Source organism: Castor canadensis, chromosome 6 (assembly GCF_047511655.1).
Source record: "Castor canadensis chromosome 6, mCasCan1.hap1v2, whole genome shotgun sequence".
Classification (NCBI taxonomy): domain Eukaryota; kingdom Metazoa; phylum Chordata; class Mammalia; order Rodentia; family Castoridae; genus Castor; species Castor canadensis.
Window position 1 is genome coordinate 123,711,269 of NC_133391.1, and position 27,140 is coordinate 123,738,408.

Consider the following 27,140-nt stretch of genomic DNA (forward strand, 5'->3'; position numbering starts at 1 on the left):
GAAGAAAGAAAGAAAACATTTTTGGTTATTTAAGATAGCTACACAGGGAGTTTCCTTGTAGCACTTCCATGTTTATATGCGTTATAGCCCGATTTGATTTATCTCTTGTTTTTGTTCTTTCTACCTTAGTCCCTTTCTTATTATGGTGGTTTCAACCAGTTAAAAATTATATATTCATTCTTGTGTAGCGAGTACATCAACCATATTTGCCTTCTTAATTTCCTTCTTTTACCCTCCTCCCCTCATATGTGACCTTCCTTAGCATCACCTGTTTTTCATTGTATTGCTGTATTTGTATTAGGTCTATATTCCACATGTGAGACAAAACATGTGATTTTTGACCTCTGCATCTGCATAACTTCATTTAAGAAGATATTCTCCAGTTCCATCCATTTACCTGCAAACGACAAAATTTCATTCTTCTTTGTCGCTGAATAAAATTCCATTGTATATAAATACCACATTTTCTTAATCCATTCATCAGTAGTGGGGCATCTTGGCTGTTTCCATAGCTTAGCTATTGTGAATAGTGCTGCAATAAACATGGTGTACAAGTGCCTTTGTTGTAACCTGACTTACGTTCCTTTGGGTATATCCCTAGTTCTATTTTCAGTTTTTTGAGGTGCCTCCATACTGTTTTCCATAGTGGTTGTATTTATTTATATTCCCAGCAGTAGTGCATGAGGGTTCCTTTTTTTCGCCTATCCTCGCCAACATTTGTTGTTGTTTGTGTTCTTGATAGTAGCCATTCTAACAGGAGTGAGGTAGACTCTGACTGTGATTTTGATTTGCATTTCCTTTATGGCCAGGGATCTTGAGCAGTCATGTGTTTTTTAACCATTTAGACTTCTTCCTTTGAAAAAGCTCTGTCCAGTTCTTTTGCCCATTTCTTCATTGGGTCATTGATTTTTTCAGAGTTTAGATTTTTGAGCTCTCTGTATTTTGGCTATCAATCCCTTCTCAGATGTGTAGTTAGCAAAGATTCTTCCATTCTGTGGGCAGCCTCTTCAATTTAGAGACTATTTCTTTTGTTGTGCAGAAGCTTTTAAATTTCATGTCCCATTTGTCAATGGAACTGTCAGTTTTCTTAGTCAACTTTTGAGTTCTATTGAGAAAGTTATTGCCTATGCCTCTTAATTCCAGTGTATCCCTACTTTTTTGTTGCACTAGCTTCAGTTTCACATCTTATCTTAAGGTCCTTGATCTACTTTGAGTTGATATTTGTACAGGGTAACAGACATAGATCTTATTTCAGTTTTCTGCATGCAGATACCTAGTTTTCCTAGCAAAATTTGTTGAAGAGACTGTCTTTTCTCCATCGTATGTTTTTGGCACCTTTGTCAAGAATCAGGTGGGTGTGGCTCCATGGATTCATATCTGGGTCTTCTGTTCCACTGGTCTTCATGTCTGTTTTTGTGCTAGTACCATGCTATTTTTATTGCCATGGCTCTATAGTATAGTTTGAAGTCAGATATTGTGATACCTCCTGGGCCTCTCTTTTTCATCAGTATTGCCTGGTCTATTCCCTATCTTTTGTGTTTCCAAATGAACTTTAGGGTTGATTTTTCAGTGTCTGTGATGAATATCATTGGAATTTTGATGGGAATTGCATTGAACACGTAGATTGCTTTTGGTAATATGGCCATTACTAAAAGGCAACTAGGAATAGTTTCACTACTTCCTTTCCAATTTGTATTCTGAAATCATGTCTTGAATTATGTTTATTTGGCCATTTAAAAGTATTTTCAGATTTGTGAAAAAGTATGTTCATAGTTACTGAAACATTTAAATGTGTATTAGAGTTTCTGAAGTTGTCAAAAGGACTAGTAATTGTTAATGATATGGTATTATCTCATTATGTTAATGTAAATGAAATCAGGTCCTTGGATTCATGTTTCATATTTCCTGTTAACTATTTTCTGTTTTTTAAAAAATTAGCCAAACAAGTGGGAAGCCTTGAGTTCAAACCCCAGAACTGCTAAAAAAATTAATAGACATGTAATTGTACAATTAATAGGTTACTATGTGTTGTTTCAATGTATAATGACAATATTAGAGAGATTAGTAAACCATTACTTCAAACATGTACCATTTCTTCAGGGTGAGAACACTCAAAAATTCTTTCTTAAACGTATATTGAAATATGCAATACAGGTTGAGCATCCCTAATCCCAAAATCCAATATCTAAAGTGCTCTGAAATCTGAAACTCTTTGCATTGTTGGGAATTGAACCTAGGGCTTTGTGCATGCTAGGCAAGCACTCTACAACTGAGTTTTATCCTCAGACCTGAAATCCAAAGCTTTTTGATTTCAGTGGCACAGACTTGCCACTGAAACAAGGTTTTGGATTTTGGACATTTTAGATTTTAGATTTTTGAATTAGGGTCACTGAAAGGGTATGTAAATATTCCAAAATTTGAAAGACTCCCAAATCTAAAATAATTCTGGCCCTAAGAGTTTTAGAAGGAATAGTGAATCTGTAAATTATTGTTACCCTATTTTCACCTTACTATGGAATACAGCGGCAGAACTTCCTGCTATCAAATTGTAACTTTGTACCAGTTGACCTGTCATCCCCTTCCCCTCACACTCTTCCTAGACTCTTGTAACCTTTGTTCTTTGGTTCCATAATAGCTCTTACATTCCCCATGAGTGAGACAATGGGGTATTTGCCTTTCTTATTTCACTTGACATAATGTCCTCCTTGCTCATCTATTTTGCTGTAAACGATAGGGTTTCATGCGTTTTGTGGCTGAGAAGTATTCTATTGTGCATATGTGCACCACATTTTCTTTACCTGTTTAACAGTAGATGGACGCTCTGGTTGATTCCATGTCTTGGCTATTGTGAATCTGCTGTGATAAGCATGGGAGTGCAGATGTTGCTCTGTGATGTACTAACTTAATATCCAAATATACCAGAAGTGGAATTCATGCATCTTATGGCAATTCTATTTTTAATTTTTGAGGAGCTTCCGTACTGTTTTCTATAATGGTTGTAATAATTTACATTTCCACTAAATAACCAGGTTCAGTACTTGGGATGCTGAAATGTGAGGTCACTTGAGCCTAGGGGTTCAAGACCCACCTGGGTGACAGCATAGGGAGATATAGGTAGACTCAAAAAAAAAAAAAAAAAAAAAAAAACCAATAACAATAACCAAAAAACCCCCAAACCCCACACCAAAACAGCAAAACCAAAAACTACTCCCCCAAATTAAATTTTACCAACAGTTTGTAAGAATTCCCTCTTTTCCACATCCCTGTTGATGCTTGCTAGCTTTGGTCTTTTTTAAAATCATTTTTACATTTACTTACATGTGTATACATTATTTGGGACACTCTTCCCCCCAGCTTTGGTCTTTTTGATGTTAGGCATTCTAACTGGAGCGAAATGATAGCTCATTGTGTCTTGACTTGGATTTCTCTGATGAGTAGTGATGCTGGATATTTGTACATCTTCTTTGAGAAATGTCTTTGCACATGTTTTAATTGTGAAGATTATATGTGGTTCATTTTGCTATTGAGTTGCTTGAGTTCCTGTCAGATGTATAGTTTACAAATATTTTCTGCTGATCTATAGATTGTTTCTTTACTCTGTTGATTGTTAGCTTGGTTGTTCAGAAGCTTTTTAGGTTACTCAAATCTCGTTTGTCTATTTTTACTTGTGGTGTTTCTGTTTCTGGGGTGTTACCCAAAAAAAAATCTTTGCCCATCCAATGCCCAGAAATGTGTTTCCCATTTTTTCCTAGTAGTTTCATAGTTGTGAATCTTATAGTTAAGTCTTCAATTAATTTTGAGTTAATGTTTGTATATGTTGAGAGATAGTTTTGTTCTTTTTTTATGACCACAAAACCTTAACCCTAACTAGTGCTATTAAGTATTCCTGCAAGTAGGGCTGGTAGAGCGGCCCAAGTGGTGGAGCGCCTGCCTAGCAAGCACAGGGCCCTGAGTTCAAACCCTAGTACCACCAAAAACAAGTAAAGAAGAGTTCCTGAAAATAGGTGTGGACATGGTGATTCATGCCTACAATACCAGCTGCTTGGGATGTGGAGATCAGGAGAATCACTGTTTAAGGCTAGCCCAGGCAAAAAGTTAGCAAGACCTTCATCTTACCCAGTAGCTAGATTTGGTGGCACATGCCTGTTATCTGAATTATGAGGGAAGCATAAATAAGAGGATTGTAATCCAGGCCAGCCAAAACTCAAGACCCCATCCAAAAAATAACTAAAGCAAAAAGGGCTGGGGGCGTGGCCCAAGTGGTAGAGCACCTGCTTAGCAGGTGTGAAGGCCCTGAGTTCAACTCCTAGGACCACCACCAAAAGGGCAAAATAAATAAATAAGTAGTTCTACAAAATAGGGAAAATTGAACAGTGGAATCAGTGGAACATGTTTAAAGAAAAAACTTTATCATCCTTCCCCTCCAACAAAATTATAAATCACCTAAATTCTACACATGGTGCTGGATGCTGAATATTTATTTATTCATTTATATGTTGAGTGTCTATTCTATGCAGTGTACATTTTAGGTACTTAGTGTATAATAGTAAACAGGATAGTAAGCCATGATCTTGTGAAATTAGGATTCTAGTAAGAGAAGATAGGCAGTGAACCATAACTATATCTTAGTAAGTAAATGATATGTAAGGAAGTGGTAAAAAGCTAAGGATAAAAGAATTTACAAATATTGTTTGCAAAGGAAATGGCAAAAGTCCTGGGGTACTGTGCCTGCTGTGTTCAGGAATAGTAAGAGTCTGAAGTAGAGAAAATGAAGGAGGGAATAATAAAATCTGAAATTAGAGCTCATAGGAATTATGTGTCAGGAAGTCCCTATAGGCCATCGCAAGGACTTCAGTTTTGAGCACGAGTGACTTGACCATTGTTGAAAGGATCACTGGCTAATTTGTAAAAAAAAAAAAAAAAAATAGACTGAAGGAGGGTAAAGATGGAAGGAAGGACTTAATCATTTAGGTAGGAGGATATTGTAGAATTGCAAGTGAGACATAATATTGGCCTGGGTAATGTGTGTTATAGTACCCTGAATATGGCTGGGAATGATTGCTCATATTTGTAATCTTAGCTACTCTGGAGGCAGAAATGGGAGGATTGTGGTTTGAGGCCAACCCTGGCAAAAGTTAGTGAGACCTCCCCCATCTGAACAGATGAGCTAGGAGTGGTAGATCCTGCCTATAATCCCATCTGCTCAGGAGGCAGAGATAGGAGGATTGTGGTCTTAGTATAACCCTGGCAAAATTGCAAGATGCTATGTAAAAAACAAACATTAAAAAAATAAAATGAAAGCAGCTGGATGCTGGTGGCTCATGCTTGTATTTCTAGCTATTCAGGAGGTAGAGATCAGTAGGATAGCAGTTCAAAGCCAGCCCAGCCAAATAGTTCAAGAGACCCTATCTTGAAAAAAACCTATCACAAAAAAAGGGCTGGTGGAGTGGCTCAAAGTGTAGGTCCTGCACTCAAACTCCAGTACCACAAAAAAAAAAAAAAGGAAAGAAAGAAAATTCACTTTTAACACTGTAATGTTAAATGGGCTTTTACTGCAAGTTGGTAATGGTAAGTTTCTTTCTTAAGAAAAGTTTGTGAGAAATATTCTCTTCTCTTTTTTAGGATGATTGTAGAGTTGTCTTGGCAAAACAGGAAATTACAAGGTTATTAGAAACATTGCAGAAACAGCAACAGCAGTTTACAGAGGTTGCAGATCATATCCAGCTGGACGCCAGCATCCCTGTCACTTTTACAAAGGTAAAATAATGTCCTTTATAATTAGGTATGTTATGTTTTGTTTCTCTTCTCTTCTGTCCGTCTCTCTCTGTCTCATTTGTGGTGTTATGGATCAATTTATCACTGAGTTATGTTTTGACAAAAATTGATTTATATTTCGTGTTAATCACCTTCAAGAGATCAATAGGAAATTCATGATGACAAGCTTTTAAAGAAAGCTTTTATCAGTAGAAAACAGGAACAAATAAATAGGAACAAATAATATAACAAATTTCCCTGTTCCAATCACAGATGTAAACTTACTTCATTCCTTTCCCCACTCCTTCTCCTGCCTGCAGTCCCCTGGGGTATTCAGAAGCAAAACCTAATGTTATCTTATTTCATCCCAAGATTGTATCATTTCATGTATGAAATATTTTAGTGTGCTTCTCCAAAAGGTGAGGACTCTTCTAAAAATTAACCCAAATCACACCTAAAAAATACCAACAAATCTCTAATAGTTTCAGTAATATTATCTTACTCTGCAGTTAGCATTCAGACTTCCCAGATTCTTTCCCAAAAAATTAATAGGTTTTTTTGAGAGAAAATCCAAATAAAGCCTATATTTGTTTGATATATTTGTCTCTTTTTATAGTGGGTTCCCTGAATTTAAAAAGGTTCATGAACTCCATTTTGCTTTCTAGTTTTAGAGACAGTTTTTTTTTTTAATAGAAAGTTTCTTGTATAATTATGTGAAACATTTGCATAGCTGAGGCACTTTTTACTCTGTTCAACGTATATAATTTTTCTTAGTTTTATTCATCATTCAAAAAATACAGAACATGTACATATTTTATTCACCCTCCTCAAATTTAAAGGTAGAACACATTTTTCTACCTTGCTTTTTTCAAAACTTTTGTTACATCCTAAAGATTGCTCCATAAAGGTTTACATGACATGTTTTGGTCCTTTTTACAGCTACAAGGTACCTAATTATCTCATGTATTGTATCTTGTTATTGCGTAAAAATCACATAATAGATTGGGCACAGTGGTTCATGTCTGTGGTCCCAGCTATTTGGGAGGCAGAGATTTGGTGGATAATGGTTTGAGGCCAGCTTGCCCCCCGCCCCCATCTCAACCAATAAAAGCTGGGTCAGGGGCATGCATGCACTTGTAATCTCAGCTACATGGGAGGCATGCATAGGAGGATCAGAGGGTTATTGTCAATGCCAGCCCCAGGCAAAAGCAAGACCCTGTCCAAAAATAACTAAAGCGAAAGGGATGGGGGCCTGGTTCAGGGTGTAAGAGCATCTGCCTAGCAAGTGTGAGGCCCTGAGTTCAAACCTCAGGACTACTAGGGAAAAAAACAAATCTTACCCAATTTTAGACTACAGTTCAGTTGCAGTTTGTTGTTTTAAAACAGATTTTCAGAACCTTTTCATCTCTGTACCTTTTAAAAACAACTGCTCTTGAGCCCTGGTAACCACCATTCTCTATGTTTCTATGAATTTGTTTAGTTTAGATACCTCAAGTAAGAGAAATAAAACAGTATTTGTCATTTTGTGTCGGGTTTATTTAACTTAGCATAATATTCTCCAAGTTCATCCGTATCATAGTAAGAGGGTTTCATGTCTTTTTAGGGCCAAATAATATTTCTTTGTGTTTATACACCACATTTTGTTTATCCATTCATCTTTCAGTGGACATTTGGGTGGCTTCTACCTGTTGATTGTTAAGCGCCACTGTGAACATGTGTGTACAACTGTCTCTTCAGGACCCTGTTTTCAGTTCCTGTGGGTATATAACCATAACCAAAAGTGAGATTAATGGATCACATACTAGTCCTGCTGTACTTTCTGAGGAACCGCTATGCTGTCTTCCAGAGCTCCACCATATTACAGTCTCACCTTTGCTTCACAAGGGTTGCAATTTCTCTGCATTTTTACCAAAACTTGTTTTTTTCCATTTGCTTTCATATAGTGACCATCCTACCCAGTGTGATGTTTTAACATATTTTGGTTTGGATTTGCATTACTTTGATGATCAGTGATAATGTGCATCTTTTTATGTGCTTGTTGGCCGTTTGTATGTCTATTAAAATTCTCTGCCCATTTGTAGATTGGTTAATTTTTTGTTGTTGATTGTGCACGTTAATCCCCTATCATCTCTTTGATTTGCAGGTGTTTCCTCCATTCTGTGGATTCATTCTTCGCAGTGTTGCTCATGTCCCGTTATGCACAAAAGTTTTAAATTTGTTGTAGACCCATTTGTCTATTTATGCTTTTGCTTCCTGTGTTTTTGCTGTTATATCCAGGAAATCAGCTTTTCTACCACTTGAGCCACACCCTCCGTCCTTTTCTCCTTTTATTTTTTAAGTAGGGTCTCAGAGTTTGCCCAGGGTTGGTGTTGGACTGCAGTTCTACCTTTGACCTCCTGTGTAGCTGGGACCACAGGCACGAACCACAATGCCTGGCTTACTGGTTGAGATGGGGCCTTTCTTTTTGCTGGGCTGGCTTTGAACCACAGTCTTCCTAATCGCCACCTCCTGAGTAGCTGGAATTATTGGCATAAGCCACTGCAACCGGCTGAATTTTTTTTGACTGTGCTTGATCAAAACTGCATGTAATTTAAGGCAGACTTACTGTTGTTCATTTTGTTTTTTTTTAAATTTTTGAAACAGAGTCTTACTGTGTAGCCTAGGCTGGCCTTGAATTCACGATCCTCCTGCCTCACTCTCCTTAATGCTGAGATTATAGTCATGTGCCACCATGAAAGCATTCATGTCAAAACAAATCAGAAATGTTCTAAAATCTGTCAGTTGGGCATTGATTAAATTGTGGCTCATGGAATATAATGAAACTAGTAACAGAAAAAGTTTGGTCTATGTGTATTAAAATTGAAGGATTCCATAGTATATTGTTGAATGAAAAATGTTAGTTGCACTATGTGTGTAGTATGAAATTTGTTTTTAAAAAAAGCATATTTGTCTGGGTGTAGTGACGTATGCCTGTGGTTTCAGTCACGTGAGAGGTGTAGGTAGGAAGATAGTTTGAGGCCAGCCAGTGCAAAGGTAATGTAAGACCTCATGTGAAAAACAAACTAACAAAAGAAAAGGACCAGTAGAGTGCTTGCAAGGCAAGTACAAGACCTTGAATTCGAACACCAGTACTGAAAAAAAAAAGAGGCATATTTGCATGTTTGTTCCTGTTGTTAACCAGCCTGTGCATAGTAAAGTCAACTTGTTAACAGTAGGTATTTCTGGATATTTTATAGCAGTTTTTATTTTTAATTAATTTAGCCCAATTTTGAGGTTTTTAGTACAGTATAAAACATGTCTATCGAAAGAAGATTCAGTTGAACTAGAACGTCTAGAAAAAAGTAAGTGGGTGTATGTATTTTTTAAAAAATTATACTAAAACAAGAGTGGTCAGGTTTTCTAGGGTCATATTTAGACATGAGGAAGAATTCGTTTCCTTGAGAGGATCAGATTTAGGGGATTTTTGAGGAATACAACTCAAATTGTGATGGGTTAAGGGATGGATGGACACATGGAAATAATTGACATAAGTGCTTTATAAATAGTTTAACTGATGTTACTTCCTAACTCTATATCAAAATAAAAAGTGTTTAAAATTTTCTAAATTATAGGATAATAGAGTTCACATTGGACCCAAAATGGAAATTCGAGTTGTTACATTAGGATTAGATGGTGCTGGAAAAACCACTATTTTGTTTAAGTTAAAACAAGATGAGTTCATGCAGCCCATTCCAACAATTGGTAAGTATAAATAATGCTTTTTTTTTTTTTAATCTTCCTGGACATTTTGTAGATAAAACCCTAGTTTACAGCTGAGTTCTCTGGCTTTTATTTGACATTGCTCTGCAGGTGTCTTTTCTGGTTCCATGACAATAGTATTTCAGAGAAAAAAAATTAAAGATTCAGTGGCTGTGGGATTGAAATGTGGATGGTGGATAGTAAGATGGAACCAAGTATTGGTGGGAGAATTAAAAGGAATAGTGGATCAGTGTTCCTGACCGAGAGTTAGTGGTTAGGGAGGAGTAGTAGTACAGAGTTAGTAGATACATGGATTCCAAGGTCACAAGAACTCTGGAAGTGTAGAGGGCTAGCAGCTGTTAATGGTGCACATTCACCATACAGGATTAGGAGTGCAGTTGGTTGGGCTTTAGTCAGTATTGCTAAATGCAGATAATTCCTAAGTCACAATTATAAATGGGGTTGTCTGTGTTTGATGTCGTTCATTGCAAGCATAAGTACAATATAAAAGTAACTTCTTTTTTAAAACAGGTTTTAATGTGGAAACTGTAGAATACAAAAATCTAAAATTCACTATTTGGGATGTAGGTGGAAAACACAAATTAAGACCATTGTGGAAACATTATTACCTTAATACCCAAGGTAAGAGTCAAAAATAACATCTTAAAAAGTTTTTAAGATGAGTTTTTTTGTGTAGAATTTAATTAGGAAAACTGGTATTTAAATAGTCAAATTCTTGAATATACATTAGTGGTCAGCCCCTTATTTTTTTTTTTTAATGATGATAGTTAGACTCGTATATGTATTTTTGGTATACTCAGGGTAAGCCATTATTATAGAATATAAAAAGAGTACTACCTCTCGACTGTAAGTATGGTGGTGCAGAGTTGAATTTTTGGTGTATGCTTCTGGTGCTCAATTCAGTTCAGTTCAACATTTAGCCATTCTAATCACTCAGGAGTGCCACTCCCTCATTTATAATTAGTTGTCATCTATAGAGAACCTGTAATGGCTTGCTCTTGACCAAACTGTATATGTTATAATACTCCACCTAGCTTTTATTTATACTCTATACTTTTGCCTCCTATGCCCCAGCATGAAGCTGTGTTTATACACCTGTTCTGTATTTCATCCAATTTCCACCTAGATAAGAGGCTAAGTAATTATTTTTACTTTGAAATTTTGATTATGCTTAGGGTGAGCTATAATTAATATAAATGGAATTTTGAATATAAGGAGTGATTGAAAGGCTTAGGAAGAGGACTTCTTTGGAAAGATAAAGATGGTGATGATTTTATTTTTTAAAGACTATCTTTTTCTAAAGGAAGTAATATTCAAAGAGCAAGTAGCATCAGTAGGTAGATCTTAAGAAGCACATTTTCATTCACTAAGAAAACTGATGTACAGAGCAGTTTATATTTGATAGAGCAACGATCATAAATCTTGTTATACATAGGGAACTAAACATGTGAAGTTATTTGAACTACTTAAGATCATACTATTAATTACTGGTAGGTGGTCCAACCACTAAACAGGCAGCCTTTATATGAAAATAGAGATGGTAAACAATGTCTAGCCATAATAATGACACAATTCAATATTTGGTTAATTTACTGAAACTTGACATGTGACTAATCGAATATTTTTTTGGTAGCTGTTATATTTGTTGTTGATAGCAGTCACAGAGACAGAATTAGCGAATCACACAGTGAACTTGCGAAGTTGTTAACAGAAAAAGAACTCCGAGATGCTTTGCTCCTGATTTTTGCTAACAAACAGGTAATACATTTTTACATCTGAATACTTTAGTAGTTTTGAGTGTTCCAGATCATAAGGCAGCTAGATAGCTTCAAAGAGAATCAATTCACTAAATATTTATAAAATTTCTGCTGTGTATTTTGAATACAGTCTACATAGAAAGTGCTAGGCTGGATACCCTGGAGTATACAAAAAATAAATTGTTGATACTCATTATTCTTGTTGTATGTATGTGAACTATGAACACATATGTAAGATTCTAATACAAAGAAAACTAAGAAATAACTTCAGTAATTACTAGCAGTGTAAGGGGAGGGAGAGAAGAGTTCTAAAAATGGTTAAGTGATACTGGGTAAGATTTAAAAAGTAGGATTTCAGGCTGGGCTGTAGTACCTCATTCCCGTAATCCTAACTACTTGGGAGGCTGAGATGGGGGAATTGTGGTTTTAGGCCAGCCTGAGCAAGTAGTTCATGAGACCCCCATCTCAATCAATAGCTGGACATGGTGGTACACAACCTAACATCCCAGGTGTGCCAGAGGCTGAGATTGGGAGGATCATGATTCTAGGACAGTGGCTGCCCATCTCAATGGAAAGAAAGCTGGGCATGGTCACATGTACCTGTCATCCCAGTTACAGTGGGAAATGTAAAAAGAAAAAAAAAAGTGAGATTTTAGGAGGTGGAAGTAGGAGGATCACCAATTCAAGGCCAGCCTTGGGCAGTATATTTCAATTAGGGTAGGTAGCCTAATTATAAGGTTATCCTTATGAAATTTCATTGTAAAGTTATATCTCAGAATAATTACTGAAGATAAATCTGTGTTGGTTTCATTTTGTAGTGATGTTTGAACTCAGGGCCTTATGCTTGCTAGGCAGACCACTTTAGCCACACCTCCAAGCCCATAGGTTTAACTTTTGTTTAAACTTCTGTTAGAATGCTGTCAAATTTCTGTATAAATAGTAATAGTTACAAAAATGATCATTTGAATGGACAGATAAAAAATTGTACTGAATATGTATCTTTCAGGATGTTGCTGGAGCACTGTCAGTAGAAGAAATCACTGAACTTCTCAGTCTCCATAAACTATGCTGTGGCCGTAGCTGGTATATTCAGGGCTGTGATGCTCGAAGTGGTATGGGGCTGTATGAAGGGTTGGACTGGCTCTCACGGCAACTCGTGGCTGCTGGAGTGTTGGATGTGGCTTGAGTTTAAATGCAGCAGCTGTTTAAAGCTTGTGGCTAAGAGTTATTTTGCACATAATACGTTGTAAGAAATTCTACATCTCAAATATAATTAATTTAGGATGTTTATGTAAAAGAACCTTGGACTGGGAACTAAGTCTGCTATTGCTTTTAAAAAATTATTCTGTGGCAAAGTTTAAATGTCTGAGCAGATTAGATTGGTCTAAATAGAGCTTTCTCACATACACCTTCTTCTAAAAAGTACATTTGCTATTTAAGTTTTTCAGATTATATGTGACCCATATATTGGGAGAGTAGTCAGAGAAAGGATAAGTGGAGGTTTTTTCTTTCTGTGGAAAAGAAAAAACTCAGTTCCATTAGTCAACTGAGTGCCTAATGGAACCTCTGTGTGGAACAAGGGAAGTACAGCTTCTTTAAACTTCCTTTTCACTGAATTTTGGCAGTACTTGATAGATATGGCAGTTGCTTAATAGAATCTAAACTGCTAGGATTACCTTACAATAGAACACCTTTAATGCTAAGACCTATGGACTATAAAAAATTAATATTTTATACAATGTTTTATTAAAACTTTCTCCTAAAGCATTTTCTATAAAACACAGAAACATTATCTAAGTAGTCTGTTAGACTCATACTAAATTGAAGAATAATAAAGCTGTGAAAGTCATTTGATCTTCACTTATGAAAGCCCTATTTCCTAGCTTAACCTAGCCAGGTCAGAGCTCTAAATAGGTCCTTCTGTTTTTCACTACACTTACTTAGGTTTCTTCCTAAATAATACTGTATACTTTATGGAGATGACTATATGTAAAATATAGAAACTCACACAAAGAACCAGGGTCAGTTTATATAACAGATACAGAGACCTAAATAGAAAACTACTTGTACCTTAAAAGAAGTTGTTCAGACTGTTGGGAATGCCTATTACTTAATTACTTTAAAATATTTCCCCAAGTAAGTATATTTACTTGACAATAAAACATCAATATTCTTCATGACAAAGCTTCCATTATTTAAGAGAAAAAAACATTTCTAAAGATGGTAAGCATTTGAAAAGTTTACATTATGCAGTGTTGTAAAAGGTAAAACATTTTGTGCTCTTTACTGTTTCTCATTTTTAAGAGATACTCTTATTATGAAGCATGATTTATTATATTTAAATAGCTAGTTTGTTTTTCATGGTCTTCATACTTTAGTATGAAGTTGAGTCTTAAATCTTATTAGTTGAATTATTATAAGGACAATGATGTCTGATGACAAGATGTGGCTTTTAGAAGGCACTGTTTGATTTAATTTTTTTTCCCCCAAATGTACATTTTAAAAAACAACAAACTTTCAGAAAACAAAGCACTAAAAAAAAAAGAATGGGCAATATGTAAATAGGCAAATACAATATTTCATTGTTTATTTTCCAAGTAAAAAGTCATGCTGTTGCAAGTTTTGGTTTTGTGCATAAGCAATAGTTTGGAATTACTTAGTATTTGACTGATTTCAATAACTGTGAAAAATAAAGGTGTTGCATTTGCCTGTGAGCCCTTTGAACTGTTTTCTCTACTAGGTACCTGAACAAAATGTAACACTAACGTGAACTTGCTTTCTTGCTTTCCTTGTAAATTATTTTCACTAGTTTTGCTAAACTTTTTAATTCACATTCTTAGCATATAAATGAATATAATTTAAAAAATTGTGGCTAGATCTACCATAATGTATATAATGTAGTGTTTGTGTGTGACTTGTTAAAGAAATATCGTTTTTCAGGCTCCAATTACTATTTGTAGTTGTATTCTTTCACTAATCATTAGTTAAGATTGTGCTGGTTTCCCTGGGAAATGTCAAATTTAAGAATAACATGTCTTCAATATATTAGGATTTGCCTCCTACTTCTGAGTTTCTGTACTAAGTCTAAATATTATTGTATGAATTACATAAAGCAGGGTTGTCAAGTATACAGCCCTGGTTTGTAATTCAGGAATGCTTTTTAACCACCAGAAGCCACTATTTATACAACATATATGATCAGTATAGATGGAAATAAAATGCTAAAATTATAAAGTACTATCATTATTCTAAAAGTCTGTTTCTTGAATCATATGTCTAGTATTTTTGCTAGTAACCAGTTTCAAAAATCATTATTCAGTGATAGGGATGTAACTCAGTGGTAAAAGTGCTTTTGTAGCATGCACAAAGCTCTGGGTTTGATCCCCAATACTGCAAAAAAGAAAAAAGTGATTATTTGTACTAAGAGAAATAATAAAAGGGAGGATTAACTTTCCAGTCAAATTTCAGATATTTTATCTAATAAAGCTTTAGAAATAACTTTTGTATTTGCAGTGTATGTCACATATAAATTATATTATTTGTATTTTGAAGGGGGAGCTAATTTTAGTATTTATTGTTTTTCATATTTTAAATTTAACCTTGTTTTACATGAGAATATAGCATTTTAAGTGACCATTTTAAAAAATGGCTTGACAGGCTAAGGTTATAGCTCAAAGCTTAGCATATGGCAAATCTGGTTTGATCATCGGCATTGCTAGGAAAATAATAATTTAAAGAACTTGAAAAATTTGGCTATTTGCCTATGAACTAATATTGCTAAGAGACTTTTTATATAACATTGGGATAATTCTCAATTTACAGGAAAGAAGGTGGCTGGATTCTTCTCTAAAAGAATAAAGAGCTGGCAGGCTGGGCGCACGTGGTTTATACCTGTCATCCTAACTACTAAGGAGGCAGAGATCAGGAAGATTGCAGGCAAATAGTTTGTGAGATTCTATCTCAAAATTACACAACACAAAATAGGAATGGCAGAGTGGCTCAAGCGGTAGAGCGCCTACCTAGCAAGTGTGAGGGCCTGAGTTCAAATACGCCAAAAAACAATAATAAAATAAATAAAAAGGACTGATGAGTAAATACAAGATTGTGTTTTAAAACAATTCAAACCATGCTTTAAGAAAGGCATGGCAATGAATATTTTTAGGTCTATCAACAAATTAAATTTTTGACATGTAATTGAAAAATTCATTAGTCAAATGATTTTTTGACTCAAAGTATAAACTTTTTATTTTGTGGGGAAGGAGGTATCATCATATTTGCTGGCAGTATTACTTTACATTAAGGGTGTAGGGATGTATTAAGGTAAAGTAACACCTAAAATTAGGAGACACTTAAAAGTCATTTTACACTCAAGTTTAAGTGCTTTTTAAAAGAAGTGTGTAGTGTTCATTGATCACAGCACAATTTTAGCATATTTTTCCATCTCGTAAGAGATTGCAATATAAAATGAATATAGGAAATAATTCTGCTGATAAACTGTAAATACTTTCCTGATAAAGCTCTGTTGAACATGTTCTTCCTGTAAGTTTCTGGAAGAATCTGTCTAGAAACTAGACAGATGTGGGGTGGGAGGGTGGGGTTCCATTACTAGAGTTTGAACTCAGAGCCTTGTGCTTACTAGCAAGTGCTCTTCTGCTTGAGCCACACCCACAGCCAAGAAATAGTGGTTCTTAATTATGAGTAAGTTAGAAGAAATGAAAACTCTGAACTTACATTGTTTTACTGCTTGAAATTCCACTTATCTCTTATTACTAGATACCAAATTTTTATTCTATGCATATATCTTTAATGGAGTATTTATTAAAGATAAATCATAAAGACTGAAAAAATTTTTATGTTAGAGTACATGAACCTCCATAAAACAATAAGAATTAAAGTAGCTATTTATTCTGATTCTTGTATTTGAAAGGATGTTTCATAATATCAAGAAATATAACACTTTTGACCAAAGGGGGCTTTCAATTTGTTTATTCTTAACAAAGATCAAAAGGTAAAAATAATTGGTATGAAAGAAAAAGCTTGTAAAAGAAAGGGAATGATACAAAATATCATATTCTGGTGTGTATGTGTGTGTCTCTAAACATACAAGGGCATGTTTTTCAAAAGTTAAGGAACAAATTATAGCTCTTTCATTACTTAACAATTTAACATTAAATATGAGTTTCATGAGAAACTCATTAGGATTAGAAATGTTACAAGAAAAAAATCAAAGGAGGTTTTTAAAAAGGCCTTTAATTAGAAAATAAAAATATAGTTTTACATCTTTTAAAACATGATTTGTATATTCAGTAAGTATTAAGCTTCCTAATGTTAAATAATCTTGCTTAATTATGTATTTTTATTTGCAAATACAATGAAAAAGTGTTATTTTACTTGACAGTGATATTTATGATGCTGACATCCTCATAAGGCTTATCTGTTTTAGGATTGACTTTGACATTGGAGATCCTTTGCACAACTTCCATTCCTTTAGTTACTCTTCCAAATACTGTGTGCTTATTATCAAGCCAAGGCTGTATTGGAGGGCAAATGGAAAATAGTGGTAAACACCTATTTCTTAAATCACACCTCTGAGTAAGCAAATTAAAGAGAATTTAAATTTATGCTTCAGTTTATTATATATTTAAAAAGAAGTATAATGCTTCCTTAACAATAAAGGTTATTCCCAGTTTATATGAAAAGATGTAAAAGCATAAATTATCCTTCAGTATCTCCGGGGGATTGGTCTGTTACCATACCAAATCCACAGATACTCAAGTTCCTTATATAAAATGGCATGCCATTAACAATGTATGCACACCTCCTGTATACTTTAAGTCATCTCTCCATAACTTACAATACATAGTACAGTGTAAATACCATATAGTTGTTAAGCTGTATTAATGGCAAAAAAAAAAAAAAAAAAAAAAAAGAACCAATTTTTCTTTCCAAATATTTTCAATCTACTGTTGGTCAATTGCCAGATGTGGAACCCACAAATATAAAGTTTAATTAAATATCTACATCCTTCAGACCAAAGGGAGCTAGAAGATAATTGCTAAAGGTAAGTCACTTTGATTAGATTTTAAAAATTAAAGGAGATTAAGGTGATGGTATATGATTGGTGGACTTTATATACCTATATGAAACAGAACTAAAAAACCTTGCAATTGCTTTAAGTGGGTGGGGAGGGGGCTGAGAGGGAGAGTTAATGGGGGCAAAGTAAATAATGTACAATGTAAAACTAATCAGAATTGTCACTACAAATTTCCCCCTGTACAATGAATACATCCTAATTAAAAAAGAGATTTAAAAAATTCTAACAGGCATTAGAAATTGTAGAAATATTACATGAACAGTTAAGAGATAGTGTGGAATAGTTTAAGCAGCATGTTCTTTGGTATTAGGTAGGAGTTTAAATGGTGGCTCTGCTATTTACTTGACCTTTGTTAAGTTAATCGTGTCTTACCATTTGTTTCTTCACCTATTACAGAAAACTGAGGACAGTGACACTATTGTGACTATTTCATGAGACTATGTGCCTGTCAGACAGTAGTTACAAATATTTTCCTTCATTGTTTGGTACTTAATGTTTTAAAAAATGTATACCTTTTTATAATTTTGTGGAACTGCATTGCTGTATGACCTTATATTGTATTTCATCAAAAATTAGTAAGTGCAATTGACTATAAATTATATCAGATGTAAAACTATGGAATAGTGACAGGATTGAGACTTGAAACTCAATATCCTGAGCACAGGAAAGTAGTTTTACGAAACTGAATTCATTAGTTATATAATTTAAATTTTTGTCTCTAAATTGTTTTCATTTTTATATGTTGGCAGATACAAATAATGCATAGAACAGATAATAATGCAGCATTCTTTTCTGCTTAGATGGTAACTTATGAATCTATGAGTTATAAACAATGATACTATATACTCACCGTTGGTACTACTGTTATGAAAAACTGGGATCCATTAGTATTTGATCCAGCATTGGCCATGCTGAGTGTGTATGGTCTGTCATGTCGTAATGTTGAATGAAATTCATCTTCAAATTCTCCTCCCCATATGCTTTCTCCTCCCATACCAGTACCTGTTGGATCTCCTGTCTGAATCATGAAGCCCTTAACAGAAACATACACAAAATTTTATTACACTGTCCATACAGGTAGGTAGGTATGTGACAGCTTCCAATTTCCTTAAAATATAAATTAGATTAAAACCCTTATTTAAATTTGGGTGATATATTTCTGTTGCTGAACCACCACTTTCTATTCAAAGATTGAAACAAAAATACAAAAGTCTTCTCATTCATAGACATGCTCTATCTTTCTTAATCTATAGAAAACCAGCTAATATTATAAATAAGTTTTAGGATCTGTATAGTATCTTATGTCTTACATAACTGCCTCCATTTTCTTCCCCTTCCTTTCCTCAAATGCTGTGGATTGGAGAGCCATTTCACTAATTCCTTCAGAACTCTTGACATTTGATTTTTTCTTCCTTCCATTTCTGACTTGCCAATAACCAGTAACCACATCACTATCCCATCTTCTCCATGGAATGCTGCTTAAAATTTTGGGACAAAGTTCATTCTGCTCTTTACCATAGCTCTTGTGAGTTTTAAAATCTTATCCTCTAGGTCTAGACTCTACTAGCTACTAAGAACAGGTTACCTTGGTTATTGGTTTTATCTTTACATAACCCTTTAGTCATTATCTTACCCTTGTCTTTAGCTGCTGAGAAAATACTGATGCAGTGTTTCTAAAAAGGTAATCAATCATGCCACGATTCCTTGATTCTAGATTGATGACTATCCATCCTATTTTTTTTGCTTGTTTTTTTCTGCTTTCTATTTCCCTGTTCTCTTCTAACAAAGTGAAAAGTGTGAGAGAAGGATTCCTTAGGCTTAAACCTCTTGCATACAACATACTATTTAAATCACACAAAATTTGCATAACTTACCTTAATTATACGGTGAAATGTATGCCCATTATAATAACCATTTCTGCTGTGAACACAAAAGTTTTCCACTGTCTTTGGGCACCTAGTAACACATACATTAAAAATATGAAACTTACTCAGAGCATCTTAAGATAAATTTCTTGGAAAGCAGTTCTATTTCCTAATGATATTCTCAATGTCTTCTGAATGTTTCAGGACAGTCATTTTTTTTATAACCTCCTCTAATCTCAGGACAAACAAAAGTTCAAAAGATATGTATTAGTATATTTTCATTGTTTAATGTAGTTATCTTTATATAATGATTGCTTATTAATATTTGAGTTTGACAGTATTTATATATTTCAAGGTCATTGGGCAATTTAAAAAGATACAACCAAAGCACCTTAAAGTATAAATAAATTTATATCCAAAATAAGTACTTTTTAATAAAGGTGTTATATAAGAGATACCACCTTTTAGATTGTGGTTAGAAATATTCCACTGTGTTTGACACTACTATATATTCAGTTCACAAAGTTGTATCTGTCCAGAATACATTTCAATTTAAAAAAAAAAAAAAGGAAGCTCTAATGTTTATGTTGGAATTTATTTTAAGACCCTGTTGGAATTTATTTTAAGACCCTGTAACTACTGAGACTAAAGAAAAGGTAGTACATGTCTAGCAAGTGTCACGAAGAAAAATACTATCCTTCCCTTAAGGATCTGCTTTGAGAAAAAATCTAGTTATAACAAACCACAAAACCTAGAGCTAGGGTTCAGGTATGGTGGCTCAAACCTCTAATCCTAGCTACTTGGGAGGCAGAGATCAGGAGTGCCAGTCTAAGCAAAAAGTTCCAGAGACCACCATCTCAACTGATAGCTGGGTCTGGTGGTAGGTGTCTGTCATTCCCATCTACATGGGAAAGCACAAATAGGAGGATTATAGTCCAGGCTGACTTAGTCATAAAGTAAGAACCTATCTCAAAACCAGTAACCAATACAAAAAGAGTTGGCAGCTTGACTCAAGTCATAGAACACCTGCCCAGCAATTTTAAGGCCCTAAGTTTAACCCCTAGTATTGCCAAACAAAACAAAACAGAAACAAAAACAAAAACCCTAGAGTTAGGATGTAGATTTAATGGTAATAATATATATATTTTTAGACACTTACATTTAACATTCACCACTTTTCCTTGCAGTGCTGGGATTGAACCCAGTGCCTTGGGCATGCTAAGCAAGTGCTCTATCACTCACTGACCTACATCCCCCAGCTCCACATTCAGCACTTTCATAGCTATTATATTTATTCTTAATAAATCTATAAATGTATGTATAAAATGCTCCCTATTGTCTAGCAGAACATAATTATCAGAAAGCTCAGAAATACATGCCATGTCAATCATTTAAATTCTTAAGCTAGGTGTAGTAGAATACACCTGTAATTCTAGTACTTGTGAGGCTGAGACAGAGGGGATTACTAGCTTGAGACCATGCTGGGCTACATAGTGAGTGAGACCCAATCTCAAGGCAAAACAGGCTGGGTGCCAGTGGCTCATGCATCCTACCTACAAGGGACCTGAGATCAGGAGGATCTTGGTTCAGAGCCAGCCTGGGCAAATAATTTGCAAGAACCATCTCCAACATAACCAGAGCAAAACAGACTGGAGTTGTGGCTCAACTGGTTGAGTGCCTCCTTTGCAAGCATGAAGCCCTGAGTTCAAACCCCAGTCCCATCAAAATTTAAATTTAAATTCTTCAAAAGTTCTGAAAGTCAAATTAACAATAATTTTCACTTGCATAATTTCAAATGTAAACATTAACATTGATATATATGTAAGACAACAAAAATAATACATACTCAACGGGAAAAAGTTTGATGTGAATGTCTCCCATGCTTGTGTGGATAATGGCACTATCTGAAACTCGTTTAGGTCCTTCAGCTTGAGTAGCTGCCATGACTTCTTCTTTAGAAGGTTTCTCGTTAAAAACATCTCGATCAGAATCTGCACTTTTTGTATCTTCTGGTTCTCGTTTTGTAAACTCAAGAAGGAAAATAAAAAATGAGCAAATGAATAGGTTTTCATCTGATAAAAATTTATAAATAACATTTCATTTCTCAGTAAGTATTTATGGAAATTAAAAATTCAAGTCAGAGTAAATCCTTACATCAAAAATCACTTCCTATCATCGGCCATGTAAGGCAGTTAAATTGCTTTTACATTTGTCTAATATGAAAATAATCTATGAAATATAATGAACATGTATGATTTCAAATGAGATTTAATTTCTTTTGGGTAGAAATGTTCTTGAGTTTACAAGATAACATTTATTTATGGTAGCTCTTTGCTTCTGCATTCAAGTATATTATAGAGCTGGCCACTTCTTGCTGATTCTTCTCTATTTTCACTATCACTCACTTTCACTATTAAATTGCCTGGGTGTGAAGTCCGTTTCTGCCATTTACTAAGTAGGTGACAGAGAAGAGAATTATTTTTTTCCATTTTCTCATACATAAATGGGAATAAGTACCATGTGAAGCCTACATGAATGGATATAAAATACATAGGAAATAATGCCTAACACTTCAAGGGTGTGTGTGTGTATATCAGGCTTCACAAAGTTGGATTAGTAATGGATTTTGACTTTTTTCCCCCCAGAATCTCACATGATCTATCCAAACCCCAAAACTTGGGAGGAAAAGAGCAAATTTTGAATGAAGTTGTAAAAACCTCTTCAGGGTACAAGAATTGAGAAAAAGCTTTCGGATTTGAAAACTGTGGATTTCTCAAGGCTGTTTCTTTTACTTGACTCTAAGTAGAAATAGTCTCTAAGCTAGCTCTGCTTGATGCAAACTGAGTTCTAGGAAATAAAGCTGGTGCACCAGTCCTTGTCTTTCCTAATGTCATTCCTTGATCCACTAAGATTCCAAATAAAAACCAAGCCAGGATGTTTTCACCTTAATATCTTATTCTCCAGTTGCCAAAGAAATGTGTTATCCATTGAACTATGTATTTAGAAAAACTTCTCAAAAGTTACCTTATGATTTAGCTCATATAGATTTTTAAAATTATACTTTTTCTTTATGATGGATTTAAAACAAGGGAACAAAATTCAGATATATGCAATATCATCTTAGTTTTGCTTAAGGATATGTATATCTTAAAAAAAATTGAAAGAAAATTCATAATAATGTTACCTGGATAAGGAAGCAATACTTTTTATGTTTTATTTATTTCTTCAAACCTTAAAATTAGCGTATGAATAATTTACTCATCTAAAAGTAAACTCAGAACTCTAGGGAAAGAAAAATAAAATATAACTTGTTTCTTTAATGAAATGGTTGGAAAATTAGTCTTTGTACTTTTAGTACATATCAAGAATGAGAAATTTTACTTCATACTAGTGAAAACAAATTACTTAATATATAGTAACAATTTTTTAGCAATCATGTTGAAAGTTATAAGCAAAGTTGTCATCTTAAAGAATTTACCATTTTAGATTGAAAACGTGGTTGGGGTAAAGAAACTGATATTCTATACATTTATCAAATGCACTTTTCCTTGAAAGCATTGTAACAGCTTACCATGAGAATCCTCATCAGATGAATGACTATGTGTACTATAACGGGTCAGTCATTTTACTAAATTTTGTGGATTTAATAGGGAAGAAGACAGAAGAGGACAGTGTCAGAGACCAAAAAAAAAAAAAAAAAGGAACAAATTATTGAGTTTCACACAAAAAGTCTGACACATAATATGATGGAGAAAACACAGGAGGAACAAAATCAGGCATACACAACTTAAGAGTTGGTGGTAAGAAGTTTCCAAGCTGAGACCTGAAGTAGTAGGAGTAGTAGGAGGAGGAGAGGCATGTGACTGGAAGAAGGAATGGCCTATGCAAAGACCCAGTGGAATGGAATAAGCTGTTCCAGCTACTGTGAATGGAGTAAGTTTGATCTGGTCAGTACAGCAAATTAATTAAAAATGAAAAAAGATAAATATAAAGAAGAGAACCAGTTAGCCTAGATAAGTGGGGAGTCTGTAAAGGTTTCAGTCACATTTGGATCTTAGAAAATTCTCTGACTACAGTGTAAAGGACAGAATGCTAGGGCACTGGTCTGTATCTTTCACCATTTCTCTGCCTGAAGAATAATTAGGACACTGTTACTTCACAGTAGCTTAGCAGTATGACTTTTAAGCCCAATCGTAGTACTTTTTTTTTTTTCCTCATGGTATTGAAGACTGAATTTAACATGCTAGGTAAGCACTCTACCACTGAGCTACACCCCCAGCCTTCCAATCTAGTACTTTTAGTTCTCCAGAGGGAAAAAAAAAAACAGTCTTCTGGAATAAATAATTCCAAGGTAGCACCATTATAATAAAGTCAAAAGGTTAAAAAAAAAAAAAAAGGAAATGCATTTAGAAGGAAGTTATGCAAGTTCAGGGGAGATAAATTAAGTTCAAGAGTAAAAGCTGAAAAACAATAAAAGCATTAAAAAGAAATTTAAGATGGGTGTGGTGGCTCAAGCCTATAATTCTAGTTACTTGGAAGGCCAAAATCTGGAGGATCACAGTTTAAGACCAGCCTAGGCAGAAAGTGCAAGAGATCCCATCTCAACCAATGGCTGATGGAGGCTCATGCCTGTCACCCCCAGCTATGCAGGGAAGCACAAATAGGAGGACTGCTGTCCAGGCCAGCCTGGGCATAAAACAAGATCCTAGCTCAAAAATAACACAAAGGGCTGGTGGAGTGACTAAAGTGGTAGAGTACAAGGCCCTGAGTCCAAACTCCAGTACTGCCCCCCAATGCCAAAAAAGAAAATTAAAAACTAAATGCAGTTATGACCATAACCACCATCTTAATACAAACAGCTGTGGAAGCCAGGTTGAAAAAATTTCAAAACATGATTGAAGGCAGTACAGAGATACAAAATTGTCTCCTAGTTAGAAAGTATACTATTACTGCCAACATTCTCTTCCATTGAAGGAACAAACCAAGAAAACATAACTCTCAACCAAGGTAGAAGAATCATTACAGTCTTATCTCCTAGTACTTCCACATACCATATAAAATCTATTCTTTTTGAAAGACGTACAGATTATTGTTGGGTCAGCTTGAATATTCTGAAGAACAGGGTTCTCAGAAGCTTTCATCTCTATAGTAGTTGCAGCACGATGCTTTTTGGCTATTCCCTGAAACAAAGCCAGTTGCATCACTCTAATATTTTCTTGCTTGCCTAAGATCCTCACACACCTGGAAAATATAACAATGGTTTTTATACAATAAAATTACCAGAGTTAATTCTAATCATGACGACTTTACAGATAAAAGCTAAGAATCAAGTATTCATTAGCTATATATATTTTAAGTATTTCTCAACCCCCAGAAGATACCATTTAAATTGAGAGGTAAGAATAATTTTCAGGATTAAAAAATCCAATCATCAAGAGAATGAAAAGCTAGTGACTGAGAGAAAATATTTGCAGAAGACATATCTGGTGAAGGGCTGACTGTTAGGCACCATATACAAAGAACTCTTAAAAGTCAACAAGAAGCAACCAATTAAAAAATGGGCTGAAGCCCCAACAAACAGCTCACCAAAGAAGATATACAAATACCAAGTAAGAATAAGAAAAGATGCTGCACATATGATCTCAGGGAAATGGAAACTGAAACAAGATTCCACAACACATTTATTAGGATGACCCAAATCCAGGAACACTGAAAATACCAAATGTTGGTGAGGATATGGAGCAAAAGTAACACTCATTCACTGTTGGTGGGAAGATCACTTTGGGTAGACATTTTGTTGGTTTCTTATAAAACTGAATATTGTGGTACCCTGTGATCCAGCAATTGAACTCCTTGGTATTTCTCAAAAGAAGTTAGAAACTTATATCCACACAAAAGCCCATAAATGGATATTTACAATGGCTTTATTTATAAATGCCACATTTGGAAGCAACCAAGATGTCATGCAGTAGATGAATGGATACATCGTGGTATATTCAGACAATGGAATACTACTCAGTGCTAAAAAGAAATGAGCTGTCAAGGTTAGAAAAACACAGAAGAACCTTAAGGGCATATTACTAACTGAAAGAAACCAATCTGAAAAGGCTGTAAGCTATGTGACTCCAACTCTGATTATTTTGGTACAGGCAAAACCATGGATACAATAAAAAGATTGACAGTTGCCAGGGTTTACAGAGTATGGAGGGTTGAATGGTTCAAGCAGAATAGGAATAAATTATTCTGTCTGATATTATAATGGATTCATTTCACTATATATTTGTCCAAACCCACAGAATGTATCATATCAAGAGTTAACCCTAATGTGAACTACAGACATTGGGTGATAATGATGTGTCAAGGTTCCTTAGTTGTAACAAATATTACCACTCCAATGGGAGATGCTGATAATGTGGATGGCTATGCAAGTGTATAGATAAGATAATATATGGTAAAACTCCATAATTTCCTCTTAATTTTGCTGTGAAACTAAAACTTTTAAAAAGTTTAAGTCTATTTAGAAACCAAAAACCAAAACCCCAAATCATAAATTAATAGCCCTCTTTTTCCTTGTTGTTATTCCCTAAACAATACAGTAAAACAACTATTTATGTAACATTTACATTGTATTAGGTTGTAAATAATCAAGAGATTAAAGTACATTGGAGGTTCTGCATAGGTTATATGTAAATATTATGCAATTTTATATGAGGGACTTTAGCATCCTCAGAGATTGGTATCCACGAGAGATATCAATCCCCTATGGACATTAAGGGATGAGTGTACAGTTTTAACCTCTTCAACCCCTCAAAGATATTATATTCCCAAGAATTATAAACATATGTTTTTTTGTGGGAATGCACAGCATAAGATTTTCCTCCTTAAAATATTCTTTAAGTTTTTTCATTTACATTCAGTGGTAGTAACTGATCATGGATATTTTGTACTAAGACAAAATGGACTAGTTCCACAAAAGGCTTATTGTGGTTTCATGCATTGTAACTTCTGATTTTATGTCTAGCAGGATATAATTATGAATTTTGTGGTTAAAATATTTGGCAACATTTAACATGAGCTAGGCAAATTTAAATCAATAAGCAAAACACAGACTGAAACTTGTTTAAAAAAAAAAAAAGACAAAAAACTTGAAACTATGCATATCTTCTTTCCATTTCTTTTACAAGCATAAGTGGAAACTTTTTACATAAGATTATAAACAACTGAGAGACCACAGAAAAATCCAGTCAAAACATTTGGTTAAGTTTAGACATTTGGGACCATTCCACTTTCCTTGGAACAAACAAAACTCTCATTGTTTCCCTGATGGAGGATATGGTCTCACATAAATGCATTTTTAAAAAACATACGTCATATTAAAACTTACCGGTTTGTCTCCACATTTATAACTTTAATGCCCAGCATTGTTCCATATAGCACAAAGTGTCCAGTTTCATCAAAAACTATATTTATTAATCTTACAGCATCCACTTTCTCCAACTCACGTTCTACAGCCATTCGTCGGCCAAATTCCATGTCTGGTAGCTGTTGCCTCATCTGCTGCAGTTCTGTAAACATCTAGGCAATAAACCATGTATTAACTAAAATGTTGGATGCACACACACACACACACACATACACACAAAATAAACCAATGAGAATTAAACAGAAGCAGAACATTCATTAAGAGTTCTATCTTAAGGGATTCTAGATGCTGTAAGGAGGAATAAAAAGACATTAATAAGGTCAGTTATAAAAAACAGTATTTCAGGGCTGGGAGTGTAACTCACTGGTAGAGTAGTGCTTAGCACGTATGAGGTCCTCCATCACCACCACCCAAGAAAAGTATTTTATTCTAAGGGTAACTGATATTTCTAATTAAAAAAACCAAATAGCTGTTTGATATAAGTGGTG

At 34.6% G+C, this 27,140-nt stretch overlaps 2 protein-coding genes across 4 annotated transcripts in view; one reads left to right on the forward strand and one right to left on the reverse strand.

Annotated features, from left to right (window-relative positions):
* Trim23 (tripartite motif containing 23) overlaps positions 1 to 14,507 on the forward strand; it is a 28,877-nt gene extending 14,370 nt beyond the window's left edge. For both annotated transcript variants that reach the window (XM_074077399.1, XM_020165931.2), the window contains 5 exons: positions 5,623 to 5,757; positions 9,366 to 9,495; positions 10,024 to 10,134; positions 11,147 to 11,271; positions 12,277 to 14,507. In XM_074077399.1, the coding sequence (XP_073933500.1) occupies positions 5,623 to 5,757; positions 9,366 to 9,495; positions 10,024 to 10,134; positions 11,147 to 11,271; positions 12,277 to 12,456 (681 nt within the window). In that variant the 3' untranslated portion in view covers positions 12,457 to 14,507. The remainder of the gene's footprint in view (positions 1 to 5,622; positions 5,758 to 9,365; positions 9,496 to 10,023; positions 10,135 to 11,146; positions 11,272 to 12,276) is intronic.
* Positions 7,265 to 27,140, reverse strand: part of Ppwd1 (peptidylprolyl isomerase domain and WD repeat containing 1) — a 30,762-nt gene continuing 10,886 nt past the window's right edge. The window contains exons 6-11 of one of the 2 annotated variants that reach the window (XM_074077397.1): positions 26,614 to 26,804; positions 24,281 to 24,470; positions 21,076 to 21,257; positions 19,239 to 19,320; positions 18,215 to 18,397; positions 7,265 to 7,508 (exon numbers count right to left, since the gene is read on the reverse strand). In XM_074077397.1, coding sequence (XP_073933498.1) covers positions 7,488 to 7,508; positions 18,215 to 18,397; positions 19,239 to 19,320; positions 21,076 to 21,257; positions 24,281 to 24,470; positions 26,614 to 26,804 — 849 coding nt within the window. In that variant the 3' untranslated portion in view covers positions 7,265 to 7,487. Of the gene's footprint in view, positions 7,509 to 15,918; positions 16,802 to 18,214; positions 18,398 to 19,238; positions 19,321 to 21,075; positions 21,258 to 24,280; positions 24,471 to 26,613; positions 26,805 to 27,140 lie in introns of those variants that run through there. The other variant, XM_020165935.2, reaches the window with a different exon arrangement.